General features: G+C 36.2%; 1 protein-coding gene across 1 annotated transcript in view; it reads left to right on the top strand.

Annotated features, from left to right (window-relative positions):
• Positions 1-11513, top strand: part of LOC141403724 (uncharacterized) — a 43573-nt gene extending 32060 nt beyond the window's left edge. Inside the window, exons 7-9 of the mRNA XM_073986581.1 lie at positions 9954-10653; positions 10747-11113; positions 11189-11513. Coding sequence (XP_073842682.1) covers positions 9954-10653; positions 10747-11113; positions 11189-11379 — 1258 coding nt within the window. The 3' untranslated portion in view covers positions 11380-11513. The remainder of the gene's footprint in view (positions 1-9953; positions 10654-10746; positions 11114-11188) is intronic.
• The last annotated feature ends 2806 nt before the right edge of the window (positions 11514-14319 follow it).

The raw sequence follows: 14319 nt of genomic DNA, 5'->3' as shown, positions 1-14319 counted from the left end.
CCAACAGTCCGCTTCTTCTTGGGTATAATAATGGGACCTACAAAGTAGATGTTCAACCGCCTCTAAGTTTGTTCTGCATCCGGTTTCCATTAGCCATCTCCGAGTAGAACTCACAAAGTTTGCTTTGTAGTAGCACATTGGTGGATTAACTTACTCACCAGTTGGTAGATCGATTTACTTAGAGCTATCTTCAGCTGGTGCATCTGCATCATTAATATCATTAGAAGTGCGTGAAATTACTTGTCTATTGGACAAAATCTACGATATATCCGTGAAGTTTATCTCGAAAACCAATTAGAAAATCGTTTTACTGTCTTAATCAAAAATTCATATTTATATTTTATATAAATTTGTTTCTAAATAGTAGGAGAAAATAATGGAGAAAAAAGCAATGTTGTGCGTCATAAAGTGCTAATATCTGCCATAAGTACCCAACTGAAATTTTTCCTATCACTAACAAAGTTGTAGCTGAAAGCAACCGTAAACGAAATTAATGCTTAAACATCGGTTATATGGTATTAAAATCTGTTTTAATTTTTATTGGATATTGTACCCTCAGCCTTTAAGCTAACGATAAAAAAATACATAATCGAAATAATGGTCTTAGACTTCTCATCTGTTTTGAGAAACCCGCTTCAAACAATTTGGAGTCGGTTTAGTCCAGTTCGCATGGTCCAAATTCTGGTCCAAATTTTAGATCTCGACATATTTCGTCCAAACTTTATGTCATATCGATCCACCCCTTCGGGCACTCCCCCCACAAGACTTCAAAATGTTTCGCTAAAATGGTGTTCACAAAAACTCTCGAAGGTTCAAATCGGTTCACTCATTCAGGTACCTCCCACACAAAATTTCAAATATCCGATTTCACTGAAACAACCTAAAATTACTTCCAGACGTACATATATTAAGAGGGTCTATATTGGACAACATCTTCGGATACCTCCCGAAAACGTTCAACATAAGTAAAGTTTAAGGGCTGTTCGAGGATCCATTGAACATTTTGACCAATGGTACTGTTTTCAGTCTTATTTACAGCGATATTCTATTTTTCGTGGGTAAGTCCATGATTTCTGACCCAAAATCTCTAAATCTTACGGTGACTAACTTAAATGACGGCTTGATATGACAACTATCAAAAGGAATGACTTTTAACATTAGGTCCACTTTCCAAATATAATATAGCGGACCCTTATTTCAGGTATCTTCTCCACAAAAGTTCAAAACTTTTTCACTTTTATCGAAGTCAAATTTTTGAGCACAACATAAGCATTTATTCGCAAGACCCACAATCGTGAAGAACCCCCAGACTAAACAATTTTTAAAAAAAAAGATTTGGTTATGTGTATATCTTTGTCGGCAAACTCGAGTTATGATTTTTTATTTTGATAATCAAGCTTAACTCCAACTAGGAAATTAATAAAAATTAATATTATCTTCGACCTAACAGGCACAATTTCAAAATAAAAATCCAGATGAGCCTGGCTTGGACTTGAACCCACGTCGTCGAAAAACACAAGAGAAATGTTATCACGACGTGTTAGCGTTATAATCCAAACTCACAACTTCCAAAGGGTGCGCTATAAAGCGTTTGTCATGGAAAACATACAGATTGAACAGACAAATATCCGTCTCAACTCCAAGGAGAAAATTAATAAAAATTATGAATTTTATAAGTTTACCTCCGCTGTACCGACAAAAGTGATTAATTATTGGACATAGTCCTTGCAAAGGTTTTTAATGTCATCGAGTCCATAAACATCTACTCGTACAATTAAAATAGAAATAAGCCGGAACAACAACCATTGCGGTATTTGATGGAGTTTTTCGACCTAACCTACTTTCTCAGGACTTAGCTAAAATTTTTTTGTTCCATGTTTTTTCTTAATGTAATTTTCTGACTTTGTTAGTTGGCTCACATCTATTTTAACCACTTTCTGCACCAAAAGGATTCCCTAAATCCATATCACAGACGAAATTTTTAAAAATTCGAAATACTGAAAATCTTTAAATACCGAAAACGTGGACTTTATACATTAGCAATTCTCTGCGGAAATTAGAACCCAAAATGCCAAATAAGAGCTAATGTGATTGAAAATTACGAGATACTCCGAACCGTAAACCTATATGCGAAATATTCATTTGAAAGATTTTTTATTTATTGCGTCAATTCTGTTAGAGTTAAAAACATCAAAATACCAGACGGAACTTTTGTATGGGGACTATAGCGAACGTGGTCGATATGGTTCATTTTTAATTCTAAACACCCAAACACTAATATATTCTTCTCTGTTCCAAATATCAAAATTGTATCTAAAATATTGTGAACTCTCTTTATTGAATTTATATACTTTGTGTCAATATTGCATATAAAATCAACTAAAAAACTTTTAAAATAGCTTTATGTTACGCTACGCAACATTTTAAACTTTCATGAATTTTTGGCAAGTTGGGATTGTAGCTAAAACCTTCAAAATACTGAAAATTGGGGGTGCCATTATATGGGGCCTATACTTAAACATGGACCTAGATCGACGATTTGTGGTGAAGAAGTGTTGTTACCCCTAAGAACCTCAAATGTCAAATTACAGATAGTTCGGTTAAAAAGTGTAGCTAAAATCCTCAATATGCCGAAAATCGGGAGTACCATTATATGGGTCTAAATATGGGCAGATATAGCCCATCTTCGAACTTGACCTGTCTGCACTTGACTTAATTTATTTGGATGCTAGAATGATTACCATAGATCGACTCAGAATTTAACCTGATCATCTAATGTGCTACAGACGGATAAAAAAATCTTAATACAACCACAACACTATAGCTTTGTTCCAGAACTAAAAATTGTTTTTAATTTTTTACAACCACAACCACAACATTATAGCTTTGTTCCAGAACTAAAAATTGTTTTAAATTTTTTACCACTTTTACACATTTTACCCCGAAAACCGTTCCAGTACACAAAAAAATTGTAAAATGTTTATTTCTCTTCAAACAACAAGTAAAAAAGTATCAGTCGGCTTTGCCGACAGAGATATACCCTCAGCCTGTGTGGATTGAAACAAATTTTTCCCAAAACACGTAGGGGGTTTTCAAAATTTTGCATTTGAACCGACAAAAATGTTGATTAGGATTAAAGATCAAAAGTTTTGCGGAGGAGATACTAAAAACAATGGATCTCCAGCCACTACATATGGCGCCATAGGAGTTTTTACAACCTTCGGGCTGTTTGCTCATGAAGTATGGACTGGCCCATGAAAAAACTTTTACCATCGTAATTGAGGCAGCGAATACAAGTTGCTTCAACAAAAATCAAAGTGATTCGATAGCAGGTCTTAAAGTGAACTTATCCGAAATTTTGTGTGGGAGGTACCGGATGGAGTGGACAAATATAGTCCATATTTGAACCTGATCTATATCTGGTAGATATATTAGGGTGTGTAAAGTATGGACCAATGCGGCCACTCCCTTCAATAGTTACCGTACGAACAACTTTTCCGAATATTTTTGAACTTTTGTGGGGGAGGTACGTGAAGGAGTGGACCGATGTGGCTTATTTTCGAACCTAAACTATGTTTAGACAAAATATTACTAAGGCCAAATATTGGATCGAATCGGCAGTTCGATTTCGAGAGTTATCTTGCGCTCCAACCACCTCACATGGTGTCATAGGTTTTTTTTGCAACTTTCAGGTTATTTTCTCAGGAAGTATGGACTTGCCCCTGATGAAACTTGTACCGTCGTATGGGGGCAGTGAACACAAGTTGCTAAAACAAACACCAAAGCGATTCGAGAGATGGCCCTAAACTGAACTTTTCCGAAATTTTGTGTGGGAGGTACCCGAAGGAGTGGACCGATTGAACTCATATTGAAACCTTATCTAAGTATGGTACACATTTCACGATGGAAAAAGTATGGATCAAATCGGTTACTCCCTTCAAGAGTTATCGTGCGCTCAAATTTTCCGAACATTTCCGAAGTTTTGTGGGGGAGGTACCGGAAGGAGTGGACCGATATAATCCATCTGAACTTGAACTAAGTTTGGACAAAATATTACGAAAGCCAAATTTTGGACCGAATCGGCAGATCCGTTCGAGAGTTATCTTGCGCTCCAACCACTACACACGGTGTCATAGGATTTTTTGTAACTTTCAAGCTATTTCCTCAGGAAGTATGGACTTGCCCCTAATGAAACTTACAGCGTCGTATAGAGAACAGCGAATACAACTTGTGTAAACAAAAATCAAAGCGATTCGAGACCAGGTCCTAAACTGAACTTTTCCGAAATTTTGTGTGGGAGGTACCCGAAGGAGTGGACCGATTGAGTCCATATTGAAACCTCATCTAAGTTTGGTAGAAATTACACGATGTGCAAAGTATGGACCAAATCGGTTATTCCCTACAAAAGTTATCGTGCGCACAAGTTTTGCGACAATTTTTGAACATTTGTGGGGGAGGTACCTGAAGGAGTGGACCTATATGGCCCATCTTCGAACTTAAATCGAATCTGGACAAAATAATTCGATACCCAAAATTTGAACCGAATCGATTGATCCGTTCGAGAGTTATCGTGCGCACCAGCCAGACAGACAGACAGACGGACAGACAGACAGACAGACGGACGGACATTGCTAGATCTACTCAAAATTGTCTGAAACGGATATCGTACAAACATACTTGGGGTCTAAAACCATTATTTCGATGAGGCACATTTTTGGTCGTATCAAAGTGTAAATACCCTCTTTAGCCTAAAGGCTGAGGGTATAAAAATGGCGCTGAATGACGCTCTTTTTAAAAACTTTTTACTCGACAAATTTGAGCGTGATTCTGATTGGCTGGTAGGTCGACTTTGACATTTGTTCCAGTTTTTTTACGTTTTTTCCATTTTTCCGTTCCCGTACATTTTGAACAAAGTTGCAGGTGTATCTCATTTTTCGCAGTTCGCTCTTTTACTATTAAACAAGTAGGGAAAGTGTAAAGTTCGGTAGGGCCGAACTTTTTATACCTTCCACCACAAATTTCAGCTATTTCGGTGGATTAATGCGGCCACAACCTTCAACATACCGAAAATCGGAAGGTACCGTTCTATGGGGGCTATATGATGACGTAGGTCCACGTCACAAATATCTGGGGGAAGGTTTTATATCCCCAACAAAGACTAAATACCAAATATCAGCCATCTCAGTATAATGAGGCCAAAACTTTCAAAATACCGAAAATCAGGAGATATCGTCCTATGGGGGCTATATCAAAACGTGGACCTATATAAACATTTTATGGTAGAAATGTTTTTTAGCCTCTGGAAACACAAAATACAAAGTTACAACCGATTCTGTTGTCAAATGGGACTAATACATTCAAAGAATTTTAAAATGACGCGTACTTTATATGGGGCTATACCAAAACGTGGACCTATATAAACCAACGTTGGTAGGAATGTTTTTTGGCCTCTGGAGGCACAAAATACCAAATTACAACCAATTCGGTGGTAAAATGGGAGAAATATCTTAAAAAATCCTTAAAACGACGACGCGTCACGCGTCATTTTGTATGGGGGCTATACGAAAGCTTGGACCTACATAGCCCGCTTTCAATACCAAAAGTCCTACGTACAAATAATTGATTTTCCCAAAATTTCATACACCTACGTCAATCCGTTCGGACGCTAGAGTGATTTCCACAGACGGACAGACAGACGGACGGACATGGCTATATCGATGTAGAATTGCACGCTGATCAAGAATATATATAGTTTGTGGGGTCTACAATGATTACTTCGAGTAGTTACAAACGGAATGACAAACTTAATATACCCCCCATCCTATGGTGGAGGGTACAAAAAGTACTGGAACACACATTATGGTGGAGGGTGTAAAACGCAATCTACGTTTGGGCCGTTGTTACACTGCTTTGTTGTGCTCATTTTCATTTGAAATGCGGGTGCAAAACAGACCAACAAATCGAGATGATTTTATTGCCTACTTTTGGGCTATTTTGAAAGATGATACCACTGTTGATAATGCAGTGTTTATCTATGTTTCGATTGTCAGTAGTATTGACACGAACCACAACCAATTCGACATGTTATTACAACACTACATTACATAACTATACACAACAGTGTTGCCGTGCACCACTTAATTTTGCTACCAAGTTAAATTTGAAAAAAATGTATGGCCTGTTACACTAAGACGATTCGAACACAAATTCGATCGAACTACTACTACCTTTCTCCAGCGGGCTTTGTCGGATCTCTCCACCCAATGATGCTGTTTAGGGCTGAGAATCGTCCCTGTTCCATATCTTTATCCTTATGTGATCTATTTATAAAAATTTAAAAAATGGTAAAGGAGAATTCTTCCCTTACTTATGTTTTTAGTTTTTAAATGATGATGGGCAGATCTACGCCTTTTGTACCGTTTAACCTAACCTTTTTAGGCAATTTGTAAATACAGTATAATCTAGATCATGTTTCGGCGGTGTCCGCATTATCGAATTGCCCGGATTATCGAATAATAACAAAAATAAATTATTTTCTATTATTAAGTAATCCGCGGTAGGCGTAGACTAATAATTTAATTGTAGTTGCTAAAACCTAACACTGAAGTAAACAAGTAAGAACGGCGTTAAGTTCGGCCGGGCCGAACTTGTTATACCCTCCACCACAAGTTGTATTGAAGTAAAATGAAATAATTAGTTTCCTTTTTGTGTATGAAAATTTCAGCAATTTCGGTAAAACAATGTGAGGCACCATTCTATGGGGGCTATTTTAAAACGTCGATATATACCGACAAATTTCTGACGGACAGTTTTTAGGCTCAAAGAAGACTAAATACCAAATTTCCTATATTTCGGTAAGAGAATGTGGCTAAAACTTAAAAAATACCGAAAATCAAGAAGTAGGCTTCTATGGGGATATAGGAAGACGTGGACCTATACTGATAATACTCTTCTGGAATATTTTTTAAATCTTGGAAGACGAAATAACGAATTTCAGCCATTTCGGTTGGATATTGACGTCACAATCTTCAGTATTACGAAAATCGGGAGGTACCGTTCTATGGGGGCTAATCGAAACGTGGACCTATACCGACGAATTTTAGTCAGAAATGGGGCAATATGGAAGCATGGACCTGTACAGACATATTTGTGGGGAACAGTTTTATATCATATTGAAGACTAAATACCAAATTTCAGCCATTTTGGTGGAATATTGAAGACACAAACTTCAAAATACGAAAAATCGGGAGGTGCCTTTCCATGGGGGCTATATGAAGGCGTGGACCTATACCGACAAATTTAAAGGGGAAGTTTGAGTACCCCAACGAAGTCTAAATACCAAATTTCAGCCATTTCGGTGGAATATTGAGGCCACAACGTTCAAAATACCGAAAACCGAGAGGTACCGTTCTATGGGGGCTATATGAAGGCATGGACCGATACCGACAAAATTCTGGGGGAAAGTTTTATACCACCAACGTAGACTAAGTACCAAATTTCAGCCATTTAGGTGTGATAATGAATCTAAAACCTTCAAAATACCGAAAATCGGAAGGTACCGTTCTATGGGGGCTATATGAAGGTGTGGACCGATACCGACAAAATTATGGGGGGAAGTTTCATACCCCTAAATAAGACTACGTACCAAATTACAGCCATTTTGGTAGGATAATGAGGCTAAAACCTTAAATATACCGAAAATCGGGAGGTACCGTTCTATGGGGGCTATATGAAGGTGTGGACCGATACCGACAAAATTCTGGAGGAAAGTTTTATACCCCTAAAGAAGACTATGTACCAAATTTCAGCCATTTTGGTAGGATAATGAAGCTAAAACCTTAAAAATACCGAAAATCGAGAGGTACCGTTCTATGGGGGCTATATGAAGGTGTGCACCGATACCGACAATATTCTGGAGGAAAGTTTTGCACCCCTAAAGAAGACTACGTACCAAATTTCAGCCATTTTGGTAGGATAATGAAGCTAAAACCTTAAAAATACCGAAAATCTGGAGGTACCGTTCTATGGGGGCTATATGAAGGTGTGGACCGATACCGACAAAATTCTGGGGGAAAGTTTAATACCCCTAAAGAAGACTACGTACCAAATTTCAGCCATTTCGGTGGAATATTGAGACCACAACGTTCAAAATACCGAAAATCGGGAGGTACCGTTCTATGGGGGCTATATATGAAGGCATGGACCGATACCGGCAAAGTTCTGGGGGAAAGTTTTATACCACCAACGTAGACTAAGTACCAAATTTCAGCCATTTAGGTGTGATAATGAATCTAAAACCTTCAAAATACCGAAAATCGGGAGGTACCGTTCTATGGGGGCTATATGAAGGTGTGGACCGATACCGACAAAATTCTGGGGCAAAGTTTTATACCCCTAAAGAAGACTACGTACCAAATTTCAGCCATTTTGATAGGATAAAGAAGCTAAAACCTTCAAAATACCGAAAATCGGGAGGTACCGTTCTATGGGGGCTATATGAAGGTGTGAACCGATACCGACAAAATGCTGGGGGAAAGTTTTATACCCCTAGAGAAGACTACGTACCAAATTTCAGCCATTTTGGTAGGATAATGAGGCTAAAACCTTAAAAATACCGAAAATCGGGAGGTACCGTTCTATGGGGGCTATATGAAGGTGTGGACCGATACCGACAAAATTCTGGAGGAAAGTTTTGTACCCCAAAAGAAGACTACGTACCAAATTTCAGCCATTTTGGTAGGATAATGAAGCTAAAACCTTAAAAATACCGTTCTATGGGGGCTATATCAAAACGTGGACCGATATATCCCATTTTCAATACTAACCATCCCGCAGGTAATAAAAACTTCTGTACCAAATTTTGACTCTCTATCTTTAAAATTTCGAGCTGTATCTTGATTTCAACAGACAGACGGACGGACGGACAGACGGACATGGTCAAATCGACATAAAATTTTATGCTGATCAATAATATATATACTTTATAGGGTCTCCGACGAATATTTCGATGTGTTACAAACGGAATGACAAATTTAATTATACCATATGGAGGGTGGAGGGTATAATAATGGGTGGGAAAGGAGGTTTGTAATGAGGATTTTTGCTGGGTATGCGCAATTTTTTCTAATTTTTTATTAGATAGCTGATAAAAAGCAGAAAATAGAAAAAACATTTGCTTATCAATATTAAAGAAGCTATTAATAATAATAATAATAATAATAATAATAATAATATATTTGAATATAGTTTTTAGGAAATTCGATTTTTTTCAAAAATCTATATCTCTGTACCCATTAGCCTAAAAGTATGAACATGTACTTCCGAGCTTGTATCAACATAGCAAAAAATAAATTAAAAAAACTACTTTTCTCCAAAGAACCCAGTTTCACTCAGAATTTCACATATAAAATCACCCAAAAATATAATAATTTTTCTGTTTGAAATTTTGAACAATATGCAAAATCCGATGTCTAGTAATAACATAAGTGCATACGTATATCCGATGAATTGCCTTTTATAGGATTTGTTTTAGTAATTTTTAATAGAAAAGTTATTTGTTTCATTGTCAGGAGTGTTAATATTACACACGGTGTGCCTTAACTAACTATAAATATAAATTCTCTACAAGATAGACTTTTATGATTTTTCCTAGTTTTTAAAATTTTTGTGAATTTTTGAGTCCTTTGACCTCGATTTATTTAAAAATTATCCAGCGATTTTTTATTTGTCTCATCTATCAACGTTGTATTTTCAGAATCCGCAAAAACTTCCCAGGTCTAAGCACTCTTCATTTATAGTTAGTTAAGGCGCACCGTGTGCAGTATTCATAGCTCCTTTCTTTTCTGCCAATCCCACCACCATATCACACTAAGTTAGTGGTAGGAAATGACTACTTCTTCTAAAATCTTAGCCTCTTCCTAATAACATCTAATAATTTTAATTTCCCCTTTCAGGGTTGAGTTGCCCTCAACCAAAACTCCAGAAGTAGATATGAAAAATGTTGCAATTCCACCATGGATTGATGCTGAACACTTTGAAGATGTAATGAAATGTGATTTTCCCAATTTGGACAAGATCACCAATATCACTGCCCATTCCGCAACAAAACCAGGTGATAATTATGCCTCCAGTCTGTTGAGAGTTAAAGTTGAAGCGGTGCTTAAGGATGGTAGCAGCGTTAGTAAATCATATATTGTGAAATTCTCATTAGCATCGGAAAAAGAGAGTGGCATGGTTTCCGTATGGAATTTCTTTGAAAAAGAGATACTCATGTATTCGAAATATTTACCAGAATTTGAGGAACTGTATGGCAAATATGGTGGTAAATTTAATTTTGGACCAAAATCGTATAAATTTGCCGCGGATGTGGGTGCAGATTTGATTATTATGGAAGATTTATCAGAGAGTGGTTTTAAATGTGGCAATCGTCGTGAAGGATTAGATATGGCTCATGTTGAATGTGCCCTAACAAAATTGGCTCAATTCCATGCCGTATCGGCAAAATATGTTGAAGTTAATGGACAATTCCCCGAAAAATTACATAAGGGTATCTACAGCGAAGAAAGCAGGGCAATGTTTGAACACATGGATAGGAGTAAATTTGCCAAATTCTTTACGGAATTTGAGAACAATGAAGAATATATCGATAAAGTGGTAAGTTTGATAAATATGTTCCAGCGAACAGATGTGATTTCGGAGCTGAATTTATTTTTACTGAAATGCAATTATTTTCATATTCAATTTCAGCCTGCCCTCACGAAAAATATGATAGATATCTGTATCCGTTTGTCTCAAGTCGATCCAACAGAATTCAATGTTCTAAATCACGGTGATAGCTGGCTGAATAATATCATGTTCAAACATGATGATGCTGGTAACATAGCGGGCACTTATTTTGTTGATTTTCAAGTCTGCAAATATGGCTCTCCTGCCCAAGATCTGTGGTATTTCATAATGTCATCCACCGAGCTATCAATTAAAGTGGATAGTTTTGATTATTTCATTCGTTATTATCAAGAAAAATTGGAAGAAAATTTAAAAATGTTGGAATATGCTGGCAAAGTTCCTTCTTTGAGTGAATTACATCAGGTTATGTTGAAATATGGCTACTTGGGTAAGTTTCATTGTTTTCGTAATAAGTTTTTAAAAAGGCAGCTATAAGAAAATTATAATTTTTATTACATCATAGGTTTTAACACAACCTTTGGCACAACAGCTGTATGCCTCCTGGAATCTAACGAACATGCCAATTTGGCCAACTTCACTGCTGATACACCCGAAGGAGACGCATTCCGTGAAGCATTGTTTTTGAATTCTAAATATAAGGCCAATGCTGCCATCGTTTTCCCATGGCTAGCTAGACGTGGCTGTTTGGATTAGACAACACACAATAATTAACATGTAATTTTAATTATTTATTACAAGTTTAGTTATATTTATTGTATAATATTGAAATTTGCAAATAAATAAAAACTAAAAAATATAATAATGAAATTAATATTTTAAAAGATAAATGGGTCGGTCAGTAATCTGTAGACATCGGATTTTGCATATTTGCATATTTTTATTAATAAAGATACGAAAATTCTGATTTGACCAAAATTCGTTTTGAAGAAAACTGAATGCAATGACAGGCTCATATTTTTTATTTTTTTGCATGCACAAAATATGCAAAATATGCAAGTAATTTTTTTGACGAAAATCATCAAATTAATTTTGGAAATTCATCAAAAAGTGTTCTAAATTAAGTTTATTGCCGTTAAACATCGATTTCTTAGCAGATTATTATGTTATTAATTATTATTCCGCCTCAGCAATAAATCTGGACTAAAAGACTTAGAAAATTTCCTATAACCCAGCCTTCTTATTACAACATAAGTTGCTTTCTAATACAAATTTGTTCAAAAACTCAATCAGAAATGTCGAAATGAACGTATCCAAATATGTTAATAGTTTCTGCTCGGCCAAAATTGTCTGGCAGAATAACAAATGAGCTAGAAATTAAGACTAAGAAAATAGTGAATATTACATAAAATCTTTGATATTTTACTAAAAACATACAACATATAAAAAACAAGTAAGCCTAGGCTATAGTCGGACGGAGCTGACCATGTAATACCCTACACCTTTACCCCTGGGAATTAGCTTTCCACATATCAAAATTTCTTTATAGAACAAATAAACTTATTTTAAGAAGTAAATTTGTGGAATCCTGTACCGTATCACATCAAGGTTAAATAATAACATAATAATTGTTTCACAAACATCCCAAAAGGGACAACGCTCAATGATATGGAACCCCACAGCTTATCTCCGAGTCCGAACGGCGTGTCTTAAGACACCACTTGTAGAGTAGTTTTACATGACTGACGTACTCAGAAAGTGTCGCAAACCTTACCCAGCAAAATTTGACGGAAGGGGTTCTTTGCGATGACGTGATTTCATGTCATCTTTTGCATTGGTTCAAAGGAAGTCGTGAAAGATCCGATCTTTTCATTAGGATTTGAACCAATGCAAAGGAAGTCGTGAAAGATCCGATCTTTTCATCAGCATTTGTACCCATTCCATCGATCCAATAGAGATGATGTTTGTGTTTTTATTTACACACCTGTTTATTTTCATTTTGGTATGTTCCAGTACTGCAAAAATCTACTAATTTTTACTATTTTTTCCGATAACATAAAGGAAAAATTGTTATCGTAGTAAAAATAAGTAGATTCTTGCAGTTTCTGGAACAGACCAAAGTTGTTAGAACTGTCGTCGTGATGTTGTCTTACATTTCCTGCATATCAAACAACTAAAACTTCTAAACAATTGGTATTATATGAAGTCCCAACCATCGAGCTAAAAATAGAATCGGACTGCACACATTGCTATTTTAAAAGTTCCCTTGTCTGTTCTAAATCTGACATAGCATGAAATCAATCAAATCTCGCTTCTTGGAATTTGAAAAAAAAGTCCGAAACGAAAAGGAACAAGAATCTGAAAATAAAGAAGAAACTACTTTTGGAAAGAAACAATTAAAAATAAATTAATTAAGCATAAATGGTATTTTCCATAAATGGTCTGTTCCTTTACTTTTGAAAATGGTAAAACTGGCAAAAGTAGCAAAAGTTGTAATCTACTTCCATATGAATTGTATGGTGCCTGAAGTAAAGGAACGCTTTTCGAGTAAAAAGTTGTAAAACTTGAAGATTCTTGCACGTAAAGGAACAGAGCTAAAAAGTCTCTCCTCCCCGTTCGTTACATTTTGTTCTTAGAGATCCCTAAAGCAAGCCGGGTTGTAGATCCCTACATATTTCCGTCACTAAACAAAAGAGTATAAATTACGAAAATGTTATAAAATGACAAAATTATAAAATAAAAGTAATTTACGAAATAAAAATACTTAAAGGAGTGCATTTGGAGTCCATGTTGAAATCTGAACTGGTGATGGGAAGATATTTGAAAAAACCTTTTGTAAGATGAAAGAATATCAGTTGCGGAGAACGGAGGAAGTAATCTTTTGCGTTGCAGCGGTGGTGATTACATTGCAATTTTGGATGTAAACTTTTGAAAAACTAAACTGATAAATTAATTGTAGCTATTTCATGAATTCGTTTGAATTAATAAAGAGTTTTGTTTTTCATGAAAACCATATTTCAATACAGCATTTCCATTTTCCAAACAAGACATGAAAATTTCATGCCAAGGGGTTGGTGAAAATGACATGCCAAAGCATTGGTTAAAATGACATGTCAAAGCATGGGTGAAAATGACGTGTCAAAGCATTGGTGAAAATGACATGTCAAATCATTGGTGGAAATGACATGCCAAAGCATTAGTGGAAATGACATGCTTAGGATCCAGAAAAGAACGTCATCTTTTGGGGTCCACGCTCATATAAAATTCATCGATGAAGATGCTAAAAAGATGACATGCTAGATCACTTGCACCCATGATTGAATGTCATCTTTGGCATCGAACATTTTGCTGGGTACTGAAGGATATTTTGCAACCGTTGAAATTTTGATTTTGCCTGGCTGGGGAATCGTTTTGAAAAAAGGTGGCAAAGCGACCCATTCTGCAATCTATATATATAAAAGAGCTTAGTGAGTGAGTGAGTGAGTGAGTGAGTGACTGAGTGAGTGACTGACATATCATCGCCCAGACGAAACCGCTGAAGCTAGAAAGCTGAAATTTTGACTGTGGGTTGCTGTCGGTGTGTAGGGGTGAGATAAGGCTGGGTTTTTGGAAATTCGACCTAGAAGGGTACGAAAAGTACTAAAAGGTACTAAATATGGTACCCTTTGTATTAGGCAAACGGGAAGAGCTAGAATT

Source organism: Musca autumnalis, unplaced genomic scaffold (assembly GCF_047663935.1).
Source record: "Musca autumnalis isolate F117 unplaced genomic scaffold, ASM4766393v1 scaffold_1, whole genome shotgun sequence".
NCBI classification, from domain to species: Eukaryota; Metazoa; Arthropoda; class Insecta; order Diptera; family Muscidae; genus Musca; species Musca autumnalis.
The sequence above is the reverse complement of the archived record's forward strand: the minus strand, read 5'-3'. Positions and strand labels throughout refer to the sequence as shown.